Here is a 20,925-nt window from a genome sequence, read left to right as displayed (position 1 = left end):
GAGATGCGCCTTTGGATGTGTGACAAGGTATGGCTGGCCTTGCTGGCTGTGGTCTGGCATTGGCAGCTCATGTTCATCTTGGGGTCAATAATTACTCCAAGATCCCTTTCCGCCTCTGTGCTTTCAAGAGGGGAACTCCCCAGCCTGTATGTATGCTGTGGATTCCTTCTCCCAAGATGCAGCACCCTGCATTTACATACTTTGAACCCCATCCTATTCTCATCTGCCCATTTTTGTAGTCTGTCTAAATCTAGTTGCAGCCTCTCTCTCCCTTCAAGTGTGTCCACCTCACCCCACATCTTAGTATCATCAGCAAACTTGGACAGCGTGCTTTCCACCCCCTCGTCCAAGTTGCTGATGAAGATGTTAAACAGTGCGGGACTGAGGACCGAGCCCTGGGGTACCCCACTGCTCACATCTCACTAGGTTGAGTACAACCCATCCACCACTACTCTCTGGGTGTGCCCCATCAGCCAATTTTTTACCCATCCAACTGTGCAGGCATCAATGCCACAGTCACTTAATTTATTGATGAGGATGGGGTGAGAGACAATGAAGAAGGAAACAGGAAATCAGGGAGACAAAGGGCACAAAAGTAGGGGAGGGGAGGGGAGGGGAGGGGAGAAAAGGTGGGTGAAAAGAAGAATATAAGAGGCTCTGGTCAGGCAGGTCCTTGGTGAATCAGATGTCAGGCACTTTGTAATGTGTCACAAAACAAACCAATGTCTATATTTAGTCCATGCTTTTTTTAATCCAGTAGATTTATGAAGTGAAGTTCACCTATGGAAGGTGTTTTGTAAGTTCCCTTTGAGGATTAGAACTGAGAGATCAGAGAGGGAGTGATTGTCCTGTGAGAAGTGTGCTCACACAGGTAATTGGGTATTCTTGTCTTTGGTAGATTTTTGGTGTGCGTTCATTCTGGTGCGCAGTTGTTGTTTGGTTTCTTCTACATATTTTCCATCAAAACATGTGCTGCGCTGAATGAGATATATAACATTTCTTGATATTCTATCACTGTAATGTCTTCCTTTAGCCTTTTTTCCCCTACTTTCTTCCCTCTCCCATCTCTGCTTTACCTCTCTGCTTTACCTTTTGTCTTTCTAATTTCTACCTATTTACATTCTCACTGACATCCTGCCACATTTTTAGCTTCTCTCATTTCTTGGAGTCTCAGAACGGAACGCTCTTAGTTGGTCTAATAAAAGATATCACATCTACTCAAAGAACCTTGCCTGCCTATGTCCTCAGACCAACACAGCTACAACCAAAAACCCAGATTTCTGCACTAAGGAACTTTTTTAGTTTGTTATTAGATCTTTTGGTTTATGCAATGCTCCTATTACCTTTCAGAGACTTTTTTTGTGTTAGCATATTTGCAAGGGACATCCTGCCTTGTGTACCTGGATGGTAGCATTGTGATAGGCTGAACCTTTCAAAAGGACATGAAGAAACCAGCATGGATTTATTAGGGGGAGATCATGTCAGACCAACCTGATTGCCTTTTATGATCAGGTCACAAAGGCCATGGATGCAGGTGTCGCGGTGGATGTAGTCTTTCTGGACTTCAGCAAGGCCTTTGACACCGTCTCTCACCCCATCCTAATTAATAAACTAGGCGACTGTGGCATAGATGCCTACACGGTCAGATGGATTGCAGATTGGCTGAAGGGTCGCACTCAGAGGGTGGTGGTGGATGGATCATACTCGACTTGGGGGGAGGTGGGTAGTGGAGTCCCCCAGGGCTCGGTCCTGGGGCCTGCGCTGTTCAATTTCTTCATCAGCGATCTTGATGCTGGGGTGGAAAGCAACCTGTTTAAATTCGCTGATGACACCAAAATTTGGGGGGAGGTGAGCACGCTAGCAGGGAGAGAGAGATTGCAGAAGGATCTGGATAGGTTACAGGGGTGGGCAGACAGGAACAGGATGCGTTTCAATACGGACAAGTGCAGGGTGCTGCACTTGGGTAGTAGGAACCAGCAGCACACTTATACGATGGGGAACTCCCTACTTGAGAGCACGGAGGCGGAAAGGGATCTTGGTGTCATTATTGACTCCAAGATGAACATGGGCCGACAATGCGAGGTCATGGTTGGCAGGGCTAACCGGACCTTGTCGTGCATCCACAGGTGCATCTCGAGTAGAGCCAGGGAGGTGATCCTCCCCCTCTATGCGACGCTGGTCAGGCCGCAGCTGGAGTATTGTGTCCAGTTCTGTGCGCCCCATTTCAGGAGGGATGTGGACAACATGGAGAGGGTCCAGAGGAGGGCCACCCGCATGATCCGGGGACAACAGGGCAGACCCTACAGTGAGAGACTGCGGGACTTGAACCTATTCAGCCTCCACAAGAGAAGGCTGAGGGGGGACCTGGTGACCGTCTATAAACTCACTAGGGGGAACCAGAAGGGTTTGGGGGAGACGCTGTTTCCCCTAGCCCCCGCTGGCATAACAAGGAGTAATGGGCACAAGTTGATGGAGAGGAGGTACAGATTGGACATCCGAAAAAACTACTTCACAGTTAGGGCGGCTAGGAGCTGGAACCAACTTCCAAGGGAGGTGGTGCTGGCCCCTACCCTGGGGATCTTTAAGAAGAGGCTGGATTTTTTTTTTTTCTCGGGTTGTTCTCCCGCCCTGGCGGGGGGTCGGGCTAGAAGATCTATTAGGTCCCTTCCGACCGTGAAACTATGAAACTATGAAACTATGAAACTAAAAGAAATGTTTAAGAGGCTGAAGGAAACCAACTTAAAAATTAAACCTGCCACATATCAGCTTTTTTTCAGGGAAATGTATTTTTTGGGACACATGATTTCCAAAGAGGGAATAGGCCCAGTCCCAGAGAAGGTATGGCTGTTAAGGCCTGGCCAGTAACTCAAAATGTAACAAAACTGTGCAGCTTCTTGGGTTTAGCCTCCTATTACTAATAGAAGACTTGTGGCAGATTTTGCTACAATTGCAAGACCCTTGTATAAACTCTTGATAAGGCGGAATTCATCTGGACCAGCGAATGTCAAGATGCCTTTATAGAGCTAAAGTGGTGGTTGTTGTTAACCTCTATCAGTGTATCCCAATCCTCACTTACTCACCTTCTTGGACACTGAGGCAAGTGATGTTGGCATTGGAGATGTTTTGTCACAAGTCAAAGGGGGCTAGGAAAAGGTACTAGCATATGCAAGCCAAGCCTTAGACAAAGCTGAGCACCAATATGCAACTACAAGAAAGGAATTGCTTGCTGTGGTGACCTTTACCAAACATGTTTGACACTTCCTTCTGAGAAGATGCTTCACATTAAGAACAGACCACAGTTCTCTCTGGTGGTTACACAATTTGTAACAACCCGAAGGACAACTAGATGTTAGAACAGCTGGCTGAGTTCAAGTACCAAAAAGTGCATCCCCCTAAGAGACAGCACCATAATGCTGATTTCTTGTTCCATAGGCCTCATATAGTGGAAGTTGAACCTAAAGTTGAAGCAATGGGGATACAAGTCGAGTCTTGGTATTTCTGTTAAGTATATCTGGTAGATATGTTAAGGAATGGTGCAGATCATGTCATGTGTGTGGTATCCAAAAAGGACTAAAGAATAATCCCAGGACCCCCGTGGTGTCCATGCAGGCTGAACAACCCCTGGAAAGGATAGCAATGGATATTCATGGTCCCCTAACCATTACACTGTGTGGAAACAAGTATGTTTTAGTGGTGGCTGACTATGTTTTTAAGTGGGCAAAAACTTACTCTCTCCCTGATCAGAACCTCAGATTGTGGCAAAGGTGTTTGTTGAGAGATTTATGTACTACCATGGTGTACCTCAATCCCTACACAATGACCAGGAGTGACATTTTTAGTCTCAACTATTTCATCATGTATGTCATCTTCTGGAAACGAACAAAACCTACACCATACCGTATCATCCCCAATTTGTGGATTAGTGGAACCATACTCTGGTTGACATGCTATCCTCCCTAATCCAAGACAATCAGATAGAGTGGAGTGAGATACTCCCTTATGTCATGATGGCCTACTGGAGCAGTGTACAGTCATTTATGGGATATACACCATATAGGGTGTTGTTTGGATGAGAGATTGGCCTACCTGTTGATGTTGTCTTTGAAGTAAATATATCAGAACAATTTAACAATCCATCTGAAGATGTTACGAACATGGCAGGATACCTAAGCTCAGTTAGCTAAGCTATCAAGAGACATCAGGCTATATCCACACAAAGGCAAAAAGAGTACTATGACCTCAGGGTCACTGGACAGGTGTATGAACTGGGAGAGCTGATGTGGGAACAGAACTAAACCAGGAGGAGGGGTCAATGCCAAAAGCTATATCAGAAGTCCAGTGGCTCTTATACAGTCATCAGGACATTGTCTGATACATGAGTTGGCAAGCAGGCCAAGAGGATAAACATTTTTAGTATGCTATAATCAAATGGAACCCTATGTGTGTTCACAAGGTAGAAATCCTGGCCTGACAAAGGAGCTAGAGTCCTGTGCATCAGCAGCCAAGATGTTGGGAGAGCCTTCACAACAGAACCCTCAGCAATACAGCCTCCAATAGGTTCAATAGGGTACTGCCAGAGGATACTTCTGCATCAAGAAATATAGGGTGGGATCCATGGCCTGATAGAAATGAAGCTAGTGAGGACAAACAACTACTTGGAATCAAGTACTGGGATCAAGGCTGGGCACAATAGTAGATATCCTAAACTTACCAGAGCCAGTGAGAGTCCATACCCCTGGTAGACCACAGTGAGTGCAGAGACCTCCCAGATGGCTTAGGGACTACATGAAATACTTTTAGTTAGATGAGGGGTGCACCCAGTTAAAAGGGAGAAATGGTAATGGAATGTGAATGTCCTATGTATATCAGCAGGTACACCCAGGGGGCAGTCTGCAGAGCTGAGATGTCTCCTAATTTGGAATGCAACTCCCCAAAACCCCGCGTGGCTGGAAGGAAAAGGAAAAATGAAGGGGAAGTTTGGGGCTGCAGTAACGGGAAGAGAGAGCAACATGCACTTGGAACCTGGTCAGCCCTACACAGAGGAGGGCACAGTAGAGCTGGAAATCTCACTGGCATGGTCAGCCAGGACTGTGGGCTGCAGAAGATGGACTCAGACTTGGGGGCAGCTACAGGTTGCTGTTTGAGATTTGTAGGGACTAAAGTCTTGTTTGGAGATACCTTTGGAGGTGCACGTGTGTGTGTGTGGGAGGGGAGGGGGCAGGGGGCGTGGAATTAAGGTACTGAGTATATGTTTCCAGAATTGTGATTTTTTTTTTTACCTTTTACCTGTTCCCTTCCTTTGGCTCATTGGGTTGTGACGCTAACCCCTATGATTTTCTGTATAAAAGTGGGAACTCTCCCTTGCTTCTTGTGCCAGTTTCTGGGGCTGCCGAGTTTGCATACAGGGATTCTTAAGATCAGTTTACACTTTAAATCGGAATCTGGTGATTGTTGCTAGCAGGTTGTTTTGAACTGAAGATATTTTGCAGGCTTTAGACAAGTCATCTAATTTTTTGATGGTCTAAATATATATCAAATTTGGTATGATGTTCATGTAAATTATTATTGCACTCAAAAGCTGGCCAAGAAACTGTAACTTTTTCACTGACATTCTCCCAAGCACTTGTATTCTAAAAAAAAAAAAAGAAAATATTATAAGAAGTAAAAGAATATAATTTAGAATGCTTTTGCTTTTCAAAGCGCTTTACATTCATTAGCTAATCATATAGAAAGACTCTAAAGTGTCATGATTATGCCTTGCTGAAGGCCAATAGTAGCTTTGCCTTTGATTGCAATGGAAGTAGGTTGTGACCTTAATGGATTTCCACAGGGATATTCAACCATAGCCAAAAAATTACATTGAGAAATGCTACATATCCTGTGATTAAAAACTTAAACTATGTTTGCATTTTAATTCTTTTACATAAAGATGCTTCTTTATATTCACAACATTACTTTCAGATTCCAGACTGGGAATTTGAAATGCATTTTAATTATGTTTGCTGACCATAAAATCCATCTCATGGCTTTACCTCAGCTTAAAAACCTATATCAGAACTCCTTCATTTATAAACTGTCCTAAAGTAATCATTTGGAACTTTCTGGGTTGTTAAACCTATCTTTCTATAAAGTTACTGTATGCCCTTCAAACTCAAATATCATAATCTCATTCTATGTAGCCCATTGTCATGTCGTTCATCCCCCTAGCATAGCTTTGCATGAATATAACACTTCTGCAAAAGGAAAGTACAGGGACTTTTCTTTATCTGGGACTAGAACACATAAGGATTAAAAAAAAAAAGCTTTCTGCTGCCAGTAGGAGATGAGCTTAATTATAATTACAGCTAGCTCATTTACAGGGAAATACTCTACAACTTTCTTTCTCTCTAAGCCTGTAGTTCTTCACAACAGGGATGGAACTTTTCATTCCACCACCTTTGCTCATTAACTAATTTCAGCTGTTATACTAGACTCAGTGACATTTTCACAACTCTAGGGCTGCCTGACCCTTAGATTTAAGCTACAATCATCTCTATATGGCTGCAATGTTCAGTTATACAATGAAATGCTGTAATTTAGCTAGAGATCTCCTAAGATAGTTTAGGGAAAAGTGTATCTGGAGTGAGACTTACTCTTTCATATAGTGTTTCATCCAAAACCCCAAAACAGCTTTACACAAACTGTAGATATATATGGGAACCTCTGTACCTACACTAAACTGTAGATTACTTGAGGAAGGAACAGCACACTACAGAGTGTCAAATCCATCTAAAGTATAAGATGGAAGAAACATCAGCAGTATTAGAACAGAGCCTAAGTTTAACAGGAGATAGGGTGGCAGAGTGTTTAAGATATTTTGCTACAAATCTAGGCGCATGACTTGAGCCACAAGCTATTCCTGGTCAACCCAGATGTAAAAGGATACCTGGTTATGCAGGAATCTACTAAATATTATGCTGGCCACATCACTCCCTTGTTTTCTGTTGACTAAAGAAATGAACATAGATCAATCGCATTAGCCTGATGGGCTGTTAGGTTCAGACGGACTTTTGACCTTGATTGAGTTCAACAATATTCTCTTGAAAAAAAATGCCACCACAATATTAAAGAACGAAGATAATTTAATTTTAATAATATGCTCATCCACTTGCTTGCACTTCTAATAATACTGATTTTACCATACATTCTCTGAAGTATCCTCTACCAGTACTAGTTCTCCCCTGATGATAGAAAAAAAACAGAAATATATTGGTGAAGAAGAGACTCTATTTGTGCTTTGGCCAAAACAGCAGTAAGAGTTAATTCTGAAAGAGAATACATAAAAATACAGCTTCAGCAGAACTGTTTTTTAAATCCAGTTTGGAAATGAAATTCATACTGCTACCCACCAGTAACTCCTAGAGGTAATATCACCACCCTATTGAAATCCCCAAAATGCTGCCACTGACTATGCGCTCAGATGATAAATAGGAAATTATGGCAATAGCAAGCCGAAACGATGTGTTTACTCTCTGTTTACTTGTGTTGGGTTAAATATTCTCCCATTGGGCTGTAAATGCCAAAGTAGTTTATACGGTAATAAATAAACCTCAAGGCAAAGTCAATGCATTTACTGTATCTGAACTTGGAGGATTTTTTCTCATTGAATGCTACAGTTCCCTGTTTTACTGCTGTTATATCACACAAGCAAAGTGCTTTTCACATCTAGGAAGTGTGTACCAACATTATAACATGCAGTGAATCCATAGTCCAAGGTTTTTGTACTTTGACTGAACTTGCAATGTTCTAAATAATCTAATGAAATTAAATTTAAAATGGCCAAGATTTTAGCCAGTATAGCACCTACTGATTTGGTGCACATCAACTGAAAGGGTCTATTAAAGATAGGGGTCTATTTTCGTGGTTACAGGCAGAACTTTTAAAAATAAAGCCCCCTTTCCCCTCTTATTCATCTGTATGTGGTAAATTTACTGTGCCCAGCACTGGTACAATGCAGGTTCCCTCCAGAAGTAGCCATGTCTGCATAACACCTTGCATGTGAATTATCACTCCTGAATAATACAGCCACAGTGCCATGGGAAGGCAGCCTGGGTCTGTGTCAAATAGTGTGGCATGCTTGAAAATACCACTGTTTGGCATAGTAAGTTTACTAGGTGAATATGGCTTCAGGTAGGGATGCAAAAGAAGAGAGGCCTCTTAAGTTATTAGTTGCTTTTGAAAGGTTTGGCCATCACTGGACCTGATCTATCATTTGTTACAAACTTAGCCAGTTTCCTGGGAAAAAAGGAGCTATTATGCATGATTTCTACAGATTTTTTTTACTCTATGTATTCATCATACAGGGTGTTTATGAGCTGTTCAGTTTGATTAGTCAGCTTGTTTCTTTTTTGGGATGGCAGGTTACATTTTATGTAGTATTAATTTTGTTTAATTGGGTGACTGAAATGTTAAATGGAGAATAGAAAACAAGTAACTACTTCTATTATAGATTTTCAGATGAAGAAAGTTTTTTGCTAAAATTCATGAAACATTTGCTATTCTCTTACACTGGATATGCATATATTCAAGTGAGGTTATTATAAAAATTATAAAAATATTCAACTTGGAGAATGGGGAATTACCACTAGAACCAGTGTTGTCTCTATACCTGGAAGTGTAACTGCTGTACATAAAAGCATACAAAAAATTAGTGACCAAAAACACAGCTTCCATTAGAAATTTATGTTTTTGTATTCCCTTTAACTAATGTGTTTATTATTTTATAACCGATAGAGGCAAGGGCAATAACTCATATACAGTCAGAGTCAGTGTCATAACTTGGAATACCATATGGTTCTTTCTTTCTTCCCAGCCTTCTGTTTATTCTAGTACCACCTTACTTCATCTATTACAGATACTGATAGAAGCAAAATCCACATACCCCAACACACTAAAAAAGTAATTTTTAATGTGAGTTATTCCCCACCCTCTCAATAAGTGTCAAATTAGGAATTATTTTTAGCAAGTTTCATAACATTAATGCTACATTTAAAGCTGAACTCCCTTAGACATAATGGAGGCTTGTAATTATTGCTTTGAAAGATAGTGTTCACGTACAGAATATCTGAATAAACATTATAGAAGTAGCAAGTATAGTAGAACAAATTTAACAGGGCAGAGGCAGGATAGAAAAATGAAGAGAAAAAGGAGGAGATGACGAGATCATTTTTGGCAGAATGGTTTGCAGCTGTTTTCACTGTTTGATGTGACACTGAGAAATGTTATATGACACATGACACCAGAATTAATGCTTTAAAATGAACAACCTGGCAAAAGTCAACCACACAAATCACTCAGATTCTTTTTCCTTCTCCACATTGAAATTTCCATTTATCATCCAAACCTATTCGAATCATCCACACATTACAGGAATATGCTAGGCATACCTTCTTGGGGAAATTTATAGTAAAAGAAACATCTGAATGATTCAGGTTTAGATTTGTATCGAGCAGGATTATGTATAGGAGGGCACCATTTAATTCTAGATGTAATTTGGTATATGATTTCTGACACAATTCATTCAAAGCTAAAGGAGGAGGTAAATTCAATATTCAAGTTATAATTTTTTCACACCCTGAATTGTGCTCAGATCCATACACTACATCTTTTTAATGAACTAGAGTACAGAATAAAGTTAATTGGAGGATTTTAATGGAGAATTTCAATGTTAAAACACACAAAAAAGTCTCCCTTCCCAAAAGATGCAAAGGTGTCGATACATTTTACAAAATGTAACATAATTATTCATATTTCAGTGTGACCTACCCCAAAACACTGAAAACACATGATTTGGAAGTCAGGACCACCAAATGATAAGATTGCTTTAATAATCAGATTTTAAAATTATAGCTAGGGTTCTTTATATTTAAATTCTGGTCTCTGGAGCAGAAAGCAGATAGATCATTTTTAAGATTTTGTCCACAACCATAAGGAAGTGTTAAAACCTTACTATACATTTTAAATGAAAGTTAAGCTTCTCTGGCAATCAACTTGATACCAGCATATGGAGTTTTAAGTAAAATGCTTCATGTTCTGAAAAAAAGTGAATACTTCCAGGTAACACAGGGCTTCTTAATCTAGTGCAAAGGAGCATAACATGAACCAGTGATTGGAAGATGAATTCAATTACAAATTAAGACAAAGATTTTTAATAGGATCCTCAACTATGGGAGCAAGTTACCAATGGAAATACTGGATTCATTATCTATTGATGTCTTCAAATCAAGACCATAATGTTTTTAAGGAAGATATATTTTAGCCAGACACAAACAATATGAATTATATATCCATATCCAAGTTAGTAGACTTAATGCAAATATAACTGAATGCAACATATAAACTGAATAAAATGTATTCTGGAAACAGAAGCAAAACTAAAGATAGCAGCATTCTTGCATTATTCCTCAACTGTTTTAAGGGTTGCTGAATAGGCGGCAACCTGGAACCATTTCCTTCCCACCTGTTTTTAAGAGGTAGCCCCTTATTAAGCTAAACTGATATATTCCTGTAGTAAGCATCCCAATAGCCATGCCAACATACATTTGTCACAGGACAGTATCAAATCAGTGATAGTTCCTTTGTTTGTTTTGTGACTGAATCTAGAAAATGATTTGAGACTTATTTGATGTTAATCAGATTCCTCTTTCTTCTGCTTATATATCATAGTGTGAAAAAAAAATCATTATATGTTGCTATTATGGTCCTAAATGGAGCAATAGAGTAAGCCTGGTAGTCCTAGGATTCGGTTATATGACCTTGATGAGCAAAACCATAGAATGCACATAAGCACCACAAACACCGATGAAAGTGGTTAACCCACTTGGTTTGAGCATAAACCAGAAATTAATAAGATAATGACACCTTGATCTTAGTTAATTGGTGTGATTGAAACATCTGGCAGTTAGAACTGATAAACCAATTTATATATTTATAATATTATCAGCTGAGACCATTCAATAGATGAAGAAAGAAACACAGGAAAATGAAAAACTGCCAGACACCCTGTATAGCCACACAGTATGTGGAGATGAAGTACATCAATCTTCAGGCAAAGTTTAAGTTATTTCATTGTGAAGTGGTGGAACTGGGCCACTGATAATGATAAAAAGAAAACAAATGAGTTCTAAAAGAAGCATATCAATTTGGAAAACCCTGGATAACTTATGTCAACAGTAAATGAACTGGTCACACTTAGGATTTAGGCCTGCTGGACATATTTTGCACTAGTCAGGGTTCATCTACATGAGACATTTTACTGCACAGTAGAGTTAATTGCTGTGCAGTAAGTGTTGGCATCTACACGTGCAGATGCTTACTGCACAGTAATTGGCTCTAATCATGAGTAAACTTGCTACCCTCAAATGCACATAACAAATTTACTTGTGATTAGCAACTGCACAGTAGCACACATGTAGACACCTGACTGGGAGCAAATGTGCTCCCAGGCAGCGGAGGCCAGGAGATTGCTCCTTACCCCTGGAAACTGCCTGCTGCCTGGGTGGCCTCTGCAACTGGAACCTGGCCAGGAACAATGTTCCTCTGCCCCAGCAGTAGGGAGCTCCCAGCACCAGCTCCATGATCACAGGGCCGGTGCTGGGAGATCCTTATCTTCCAGGCCAAGTCCCACAGTCATGGGACCTGGGGTGAGAGATCCTTATCTCTGAGCCTGAGTCCCGTGGTTGTGGGACCCAGGCTGGGAGTTCCTTATCTCCCAGCACCAGGTTCGTGGATGTGAGGCTGGTGCTGGGATATCCTTCTCTCCCAATACCAGCTTTATGACTGCAGGGCTTGGGCTAGGAGATAAGGATCTCCCTGTGACCATGGAGCTGGCACTGGGAGAGAAGAGTCGTTGTCCCTGCCTGGGTTCTAGTGGCAGATCCTGTCCCAGCAACAGGCAGCTCCTGGGAGCAGGAAGTAATGTTCCAGCCCCTGCCAGGAGAAATCCTGCTGCTGCAGGGGCTGGTTGTAGAGCTGCAGGTAGTGGGAACAGTCTGCTGTTAGGAGCAACAAATCTGCTCTAGCATCCCTGCACACACAGACACATGCCTGGGACAGTTTACTTTTGAGTAGTTTACTCAAGTGTAAACTACTTCTGGATTATTTGCACATGTAGGCATGCCCACTAGCAAGCAAATCCCTAGACAAGCAATTCAATGAACACCAACACTTTAAAATAAAGGGAAAAAGGAGGAAAACCATCACTTAGGATACCATGAGAAGGACTGTTGAAGCTCAAATTCTAGCCAACAGAGATGTTTGGAAGATTTTGGACAGTCCAATGTGGTATATCATAGGGGATCATTTTAAGGACTATGTGCCAGATTGTATTCCACCTAATAGGTATTTAAGTGGATTTACGTTTCTACATGTGATCTTATTCTACCCTGCTTGAGTCCCTGAAAAAATGTTAATAAGAAAGGTTCAAAAGGTCATCCTCCTCCTCTCTGTTTTTTTATGACTCAGTCTTACAGATCAGATGATACAAAAGTTGGTTCATGTATGGATTTTCAGGCTTTGAAAAATGCCTGTTTTGGAAAAGAAAAGAAGAAAAAAAGGAAAAAGAGCACGTTCAGGATTTTTCATATTGTTTTTTTTTTATAAGTAACATAGAGCTCTGTAGCATAGAGCTTCTTATTTGATCTGTATATGCCTAAGGAATGCAAAGAGCCTTCTTTGGCTATATATAAATATGAAAACAGAAACCAATTAAATGCAATATCTACTTCAAAAGGAGACAGCCTACTATCAGATGTTTTTTCTCCTTTCTCATTTTTTTAACCTGCTACAGACCGTTAGAAAGGTGACTATAGCTTAAAGGTTTGATCTTTACATTTTTCTCGGGTTTATTCATTTGTTTCTCCATCCTTCCTTCCTTCCTGCTCCCTGTGCCTCCCGACAATGACATGGTTTGCCCCTTTGTTTCTCTGCCACGTAGAAGCCTGTATGCCTGGGTGGTTCATGCCTGCCATGCCCAGCTGCTGGTAGGCCATCCTGATATACTGTGGTGATGGTGCCTGGGGCCGTCAGATTCCCCACCAGCCCACCCTGCTTAGGACACATTGTATAAACCGCCAACCACCAAGAAGACTGGTGACCTACAGTGGTGGTTGCTGCACAGCATCCTAGCCACTGGCATATTTGCGTCCCACTTTGACCCAGGCACCTCGCCAGTCTGCCCCTTCTGCTCGAGGGGCATTGAGGAGAACCTCTTTCATGCCTTCCTTGACTGTCCCTACCTGTGGCCACTCTTTGTCACCCTCAAGCTGCTGCTGCGGGTGCTGGGCAGGAGCCTCTTGGAGACCTCCTACGTGTGCTCCTACCCATACTGGGTGGCTGAGCAGGGTGCCATCTGCCTAGCCAACTTTCTACTGGGTCAGAACAAGATGGCTGTCCTCAAGAACCGCCGTAACTGGCTTGCCAGGACTGGCTCAGATGATGCCCTGTGGCTTTTCAGACTTCTGGTGCAGACATGCCTCTCACTGGAGTTTGAGCACGCTGTACCCTTGAGGGAGCACTGTGCCACATGGAGGATGGCCACCTTGCATACATGCTCTGATGTCATGACCGGTCTGGGCCACTGGCCGGGCTCAGTGATAGACTGCAACTCCAAACTTGTGCCATGCCCTGGGCCCTCACCAGGCTGCTTTTTGCTTTTTTTTTCCTTTGTGTGGGAAGTCGAAGGTTTTGTTACATGTACTATTGGATAGAGCAGGGTAAGAATCATTTGTTTATAAAGGGCTTTGGTCTGTATGACTGTATGGCCGGGTGTCCCAACCACATAATGGCATGTTAGGCACAATATGTAATACTGCAAAGGTGTCTGTCACGTTGTGATGTTATGAATGTAATGACATGGTGCTTTTGTTTGATGGTGATTTGTTTGTCTTTGTTTTATATATTGGACCTGGACCCTGGAGGGGCCAACTTTCTGTACCCAGAACCCCTGAACAAAGTAGCTAAAAGTCAAAGTCAAGTCCTTCCTTCCTTCCTTTCTTTGCTGTAGAGTCAGTGTACTTTGACTTTATATTTTGTTGCTCTAAATATTGCCTTAGCATATTATCCCTTTTTCTTACAATTTATTTTCTATAGGTTTGCACAAACCTGCCTAAATTTACAGAGGAACAGGATTAAAGAGAGGAAATCTTAATTTATTTTTAAGGAAGTGTTTTCAAAAGTTTTCTGTTTCAAAATCACAGAAGTTATTGTGTTATGCATGAAGTTACTGAAATGAATCATTATATAGAATTACATAATTGTGTGTGCAATACAAAGATCAAACCTCATTTTTTAATAAAAGGTACTGTCTGTCAACAAATGAGAGTAAAAATATATGAAATTGTAATTGTTTGGTTTATTTCTTGTAAAGAAAAGGTTCATTTAAATCATTATCTATGTTGCCCTTCCAACCTAACAACCGTTCATTGTTTAGCAGGTTATTACAAAATGATTATATATATCTCTCTATTATTTTCAAACTTTTACAACACGTAGCATGACACACTTGAAATTCTTCTAATGCAAACTAAAAATGGAAAACACTATGAAGTAGCTATGCATATTTGCAATGTCCATTCAATTTAAAATCCAGATAAAGGTTTCTTTATTACTAATTTATTCAAATTAATCAGATTCTTTCCCTTTTTTTCCAAGACCTTTTTTTTTTTTACGTTCAAGGAGATCAAGATAATGTGGTATACATTAAAATATAAAATGGCTACAAAGGCATCTGTATATGTAAAATTGAACTATACAAACAATAAGTAATATAAGATAATATAATTTTAAAACACAAAAGAGAGATTAAAAAAAGGAGGTGGGTAGAGGACAGTAAAAGTATGCAATGAGTAACAATATAGATAACAAAATATTCAAGAATTCCTTTCAAATGGCGCAAAATTTTTCAATTCAAATTAAGCTTTCTAAATCTGACTCTCTTCATAGATGCCAACTGCAACATCTCTTTGTACCATTTTTCAACCTTTGGGAATGTTCTACTGTAACTTCCCATGCCTTTCACCTGTGTGTCAGGTCCATGTGGGTTTTTCTGGCTTGGCCATTGCTTTAAGGGAAGAACAAACTTGTTAATGGACTGGACCTCAGATGGTACCCGGGGGGGGGCGGTCTCATCTGCCATGTCTTTGCTGGAAAATTAATTTTGATGGAGAGGAAGATGATTTATTCCGTCCCTCCTGGTATCTTCCTTCAGTCATTCCAGTTGTCCTTTCTGCTCAGGGCTCCGTCTCCCCTACCCCTGCCTAACACCAACCAAAGATGTTGTTTGCATTACCAGGTTTATGATGATGCACCCTTAGACCTTTGGATTTACTATGGCAGAATTGGGACATTATTTGACCTATTTGATCATGGCCACATCTTGCCTTACTTATTGTCACAACCCAAGGGTGTGATTTTGTGTGTGCGCGCTTTGGCACTGCTAAATTATTTCCCACCACGAGGAGCTTTCTTTGCAAGGTGCATTTCTCAGTTGCAAAGAGAAAACCCCGGTGCAAAGGAGTTCCCGCCACCCGCATGCAAATTTGTGTCCCACTATTGGCCAGTTCTAAATTATTCCGACGTGGCAGCTAGCGATTGGCTTGCTAGCCGTATAAGAGGCTTGAGAGGTTTCCGCCCAAGTTGGAGGACTCCACAACCATCTGGAGGAGGAGGACTTCACGTCTCGTGAAGAACTCTAAGCGCTGCGGAGCCTAACGGACCCAGCGTGTACCTTAAGAAGGCTATAGGGGTCTGATCAACCTCTGGCCTCTCCCCGTTGCCGAGCGATCCCTCGATGAACCCCTTCCCTGCGCGCAAGTTCCACGGAGTCTAGCAAACTTCGTGTGAGTGTATCCAGAGCTCTGTCCGGGTTCGAGTCCTGCAGGTTTATTTTCCCATGTGTAAGTAAAATAATCTTTAATCAACCGCTACGCGTCCGTGCCTAATTCTAGTCCGCCGGCCTGCATTCCCCGACCCGTGTGCCAGGGCTGCTGGCCACAGCCCGCCGCGCGCCCCCGAGGGCCTCGGACCGCTCCCGGCCCGCACACTTATGAGTCTTGTTGGTCGCAGACTGTCGTGTTCCCTGGTGTCCCACCCTCGACTTGAATCTTATACTTGCCATGGGCTGGTTGTCTGATGGTACCTGCTCTCTCTCTGTTGTTTCCCTGCTGGGATTTTTATTCTGGCTTCGGTGTTCCAGACCATGAATCGGCCCTGGCACACTATTATAAAGCATGCTTATGCTGACATAGGAGCCGATCCCGGCTCCTTCTGACTTGGCATTTTTTTTTTTTTTTCTTTCTTCACTGCAGCGGATGGTTTCAATTTCACTGTGCTCTGCTTCCAGTGCAGCATCCCGCCAGCTCCTCTCCTCATCTGATGGACATAGGTCTTTTCCACATATTCCCCTACCTAACTTGTCATGTGGCGCAACAACTTTTGTCTCCTGATTGTCAATCATCTTGACACCAGCCCTGTGCTGATCTGTTGTTGCCACTTCACTCTCATTGCACCTTGATAAAAAACCTGCAACCTTATTAGTCACTCCCAGTCTGTAACTGATGCTAAATTTAAAAGGGTGTAGTGATAATTCCCGTTATGTAATTCGCACGTTATCATGCTTGAACTTATTTAGTCATTGTAAAGGTGCATGATCCATGATTAATTTAAATTCTCACCCCATTAAATAGTATCTGAAGTAATTTATGGCCCACTTTATTGCCAGGCATTCCCTCTTAATGGGAGAATACCTGGTCTTGGTGTCATTTAATTTTTTGCTAGCAAAAGTGATTGGTCACTCCACACCTCCTTGATCCTGACACAGGACTGCACCTACAGCAGTCTCATTTGCAGGATAAAATTTTTAGAGAAATCAGGCATTACCACTACCACATCATTACACAGGGCCCTTTTCATACTTTTAAAAGCCTCTTTCATTTAAGGAGTCCACTGTATTGAACCCTGTACTGTCCCTCTTATGGCGTCTGTTAATGTGGCTGCTTTTTTCTGCAAAATGAGGAATAAACCTCCAATAACAGTTAGCCAGCCCCAGGAAGGATCTCATTTTCTACTTGTTCTGAGGTGGTAAATACTTTTCTATCATCTCTATCTTACTGGCCAGTGGATGTCCAACCATCCCTGTCCAACCCTAAAACCAAGGTAGTTAGTTTCTTGCATTCCTAGCAAGCACTTCTTAGGGTTGACCATCATCCATACCCGGCGTAATTCTTTCAGCACCTCCTTCACATGTTGCAGATGTTGCCCCCAAGATTGAGAGTATATGATGATGGGATCGATATAAGCCATGACGTAGATCATATGTGGGGCAAGGATGCAGTCCATGAGTCACTGAAATGTTACCGCAGCTCCATGAAGGCCAAACAGCATTCTTGTAAACTCAAATAGGCCTCAGGGCATACCGAAGGAAGTTTTCTGTTGGTCCCTCCTCAACATAGGTATTTGCCAATACCCTTTTGATAGATCAATTCTTGAAATATAATGGGGTTGGCCTATTCTCTCTAGTAGTTCTTCCACATGTGGCATAGAGAATTCATGAAAAAGAACGATTTCATTGATTTTCCTAAAGTCGATACATATTCAAAGGGACCCATCAGTTTTGGGTACTATTACCCAATAGTACTTCACCATGGACTGCATGAAGGTACAATTATCCCTTGTGCTAGCATCTTTAGTATTGCCTGTTGTACTCTCTCCTATAAATAATGTGGAATGGGCCTCCATCTTTCTGTGACTATGGTTCCCTTTGGACTGTTAACCCCATGTCTCACCCCTTGAGCCTGCCCAGGTTTTTCCTTAAACACATCATTAAATTCCTCTATAAGCATTCGTAAATGTTTGTGTTGCTCCTTATTAAGCTCTGAGCTTTGTGTTATTTCACTGCTTTGGGCCACTTTCTTTTCCTGCTCTCCTATCTCAGATCCTAATTCCTCCACTGGATCTTCGGGGCTCAGCATCCACCCTTCAGATTCCTGCCAGGCTTTCAACAAATTTATGTGGTAAATTTGTCATTCCTTCTGGTACCCTGGACATTACACCTCATAGTCTACAGGACCGGCTTGTTGAACTATCTTGAATGGTCCCTGCCAACGTGTCAATAACTTGTCTGCCATGGTAGGGAATAACACAAAAATTTTGTCCCCCTACCTGGAAGTCGCATACATGAGCCTTTTTGTCATACTCCTGTTTCTGCCTCTCTTGGGCCTCTGCTTGATTTTCCTGGGCCAACTGTCTAGCTGCTTCAAGTTGGTCTACCATCTCTTGCCAGTGCTATTGCACCCAAACTTCCTGCTGGCCAGTGCTCACCCATTCCTCTCTCATTTCTTGCAGTAAACCCCATGGTTAACAAGAATGGGAACAATTTTGTCAATGTCTGTGGTGTGTCCCTTAAAGCAAAAAGGAGTGATATCAAAACCAAATCCCATTTTCGGGGTTCTTCCTGTGTGCAATGTCACAACAGTCATTTAATTGTTCCATTTAGGTGTTCTACCAGACCATTGGTCTGGGGATGGTACACAGACATATGTAGTTCTCATATTTTCAACACTTGGCACATCGCTTTAATTACACTGGACATAACATTTCTACCCTGATCCGTTATTATTTCTCTTGCTAACCCCACCCTGGAAATCCATTTCAGTAATTCCTCTGCAAGGTGCTGTTGCCAACCTTAAAGGTATTGTGTCTGGGTAGCGTGTGGCATAGTTGACTATGACTAGTATATACTGATATCCGGCACTACTCTTTGTCAGGAGTCCCACTATATCTAATGCGATTCTGTGAAAAAGGTTATCAATAAGAGGAATCATCTTTAATGCCACACATGATGGCCACCTTTCTTGAACCCTTTGAGACTCTGGGCAAGCCTCACACCATCGTGTGACTTCCTCTCTCATCCATAGTCAAGAAAACCACTGCTCAATCTTGGTGAATGTCTTATTTACCCTGAAATGACCTCCCATGGGATTGATGTGTGCCAACCGCCACACTTGGCTATGGAAGGTACAAGGTACCATTAACTGCTGGGTCCACTTACCCCAAACTGGACATTTTCTCACCTGATACAATAGGCCATTATGTATCACAAAATGAGGGTCACTTACATGAAATTCTAGTCAGAAGACTTCATCCTCAACATGGGCCACCTCCTCCTCCCAAATCCTCTGGAATTCCTCATCTTCTTGTGCAGTCCAGAACTGGGGTCCTCTGGTACCCATCATAAGATTTATCCAGTCATCCTCCCCTGAAGAAGTTGCCTCTTCTTCAGCTATCCAACCCTTGACATGGGGCCAATCTTTCCATCTCAATTCATCTCTCCAGACTTCTGCTAGTTCTTCATATAGGGGTGGCCAATCTCATCCCACGATTATTTGCCCATCCAGTTCTGGTACAAATCCTACCCGCGTCTTATCCTTGTGATTGGCATTCCTTATTTTCACAAAACCTCTCTCGTACTGTTCTGATTCTCCATGTATACAGCACATCCTCACCAGCTGTCACCAATAAATGGCATGTCTGGGTACTAGCCCTGCCCAGATTAGGGTTTGTTAACAGCCAGTATCTAGAATGGCCTCAATTGGTTTACCGGCTACCCGTGCCATCACCATGGGTCTATCCCACACAGTTATTTCTTTGCTGCATCCATAGCTGCAATCCATCTCCCTGATGGGCTCACTGGCTTCAGCTCGTTGTTTCAGCCCTGTGCCCTCTCCTGTTGATTTCCACCTTTCTTGCGAGCCTATGGTGCATTCCCTGGATACATGACCAGCTTTCCTGCATCAGTAACATATCACGCTCTGCCAGGAATATCAAGATGCCCCCCCCATCGGGGTTCTTCCTCCCTCTTAATGAACACTCCTGTACTTTTATAACTTTTTTCTCTGACATGCTTCACTTCAGATGCCATGAAGTCCTCAGCAACTCTTAATGCCTCTTCAGCCATCTTTGGTAAGTGCCAACATACCCATAGTTGCGTTTCATTATCCAAATCTTTTATGAATTGTTCTAATAAAATTTGGTCGGCCAGAGATGCCTGATCCACCTTTCCCGGAGGTACCCATTTGTCCAACAGGTCCTTTAAAAGTTGCATGAGGTTTCTGGGTTTACAGTCCTTTTTCCCTTTCTGGGCTCAGAATAATTTCTGATAATGCTCGGGTGTGAGTTCAAGATGGTGCAATATTGCCACCTTTACCTTTTCATAATCATAGGCATCTTCCCTCGGTAAAGCCTGGAACATGGCTTGTGCTATGCCCATGACAAGGGATCCCAGCTGGCTTGCCCACTGGAATCTGTCCAGCCCTGTCTGTATAGCTGTATGCTCAAACAATTCAATGTAAGCTTCAACATCATCCTCATGGGTCATCCTATGCATTCGGAATGTTGTCCAATTTCTTCGCATCCATTCATGTTGTTGTAATGCCTACTGCTGTTGGACTTCTAATACTTTCATCACCACATGTAATGTTTGACCTAATAATTTGATCTGAGGAGCTATATTAACTTCCATGTCAGCCTCTAGGATTACTTCTTCCAAATTCCTGGCCAATGCACCAATTTGTAACTTCCTGTGCCTTTCACCTGTGAGTTGGGTCTGTATGGGTTTTTTCTGATTTGGTCATCATTTTAAGGGAGGAACAAGCTTGTTAATGGACTGGACCTTAGTCAGTATCCCGGGGAGGAGGGGGTCTCACCTGCAGTGTCTTTGCTGGAAAATGAATTTTGATGGAGAGGAAGATGATTTATCCCGTCCCTCCTCGTATCTTCCTTCAGTCATTCTGGTTGTCCTTCCTGCTTGGGGTTCCACCTCCCCTACACACCGCCTAACACCAAGCAAAGATGTTGTTGCTTGGGTTACCAGGATTATTATGATGCACCCTT

The 20,925-nt window shown here is 42.2% G+C and overlaps 1 protein-coding gene across 1 annotated transcript in view; it reads right to left on the bottom strand.

Annotated features, from left to right (window-relative positions):
* The window catches only part of LOC112549730 (spidroin-1-like), a 107,316-nt gene extending 86,897 nt beyond the window's left edge, over nucleotides 1-20,419 (bottom strand). Inside the window, exons 1-2 of the mRNA XM_025199948.1 lie at nucleotides 20,240-20,419; nucleotides 19,912-20,122 (exon numbers count right to left, since the gene is read on the bottom strand). Of these exons, the coding sequence (XP_025055733.1) occupies nucleotides 19,912-20,122; nucleotides 20,240-20,419 (391 nt within the window). The remainder of the gene's footprint in view (nucleotides 1-19,911; nucleotides 20,123-20,239) is intronic.
* Between the last annotated feature and the right edge of the window lie 506 nt (nucleotides 20,420-20,925).

This window comes from Alligator sinensis, unplaced genomic scaffold (assembly GCF_000455745.1).
Source record: "Alligator sinensis unplaced genomic scaffold, ASM45574v1 scaffold442_1, whole genome shotgun sequence".
NCBI classification, from domain to species: Eukaryota; Metazoa; Chordata; order Crocodylia; family Alligatoridae; genus Alligator; species Alligator sinensis.
This window is presented reverse-complemented; position numbering and strand designations above follow the sequence as displayed.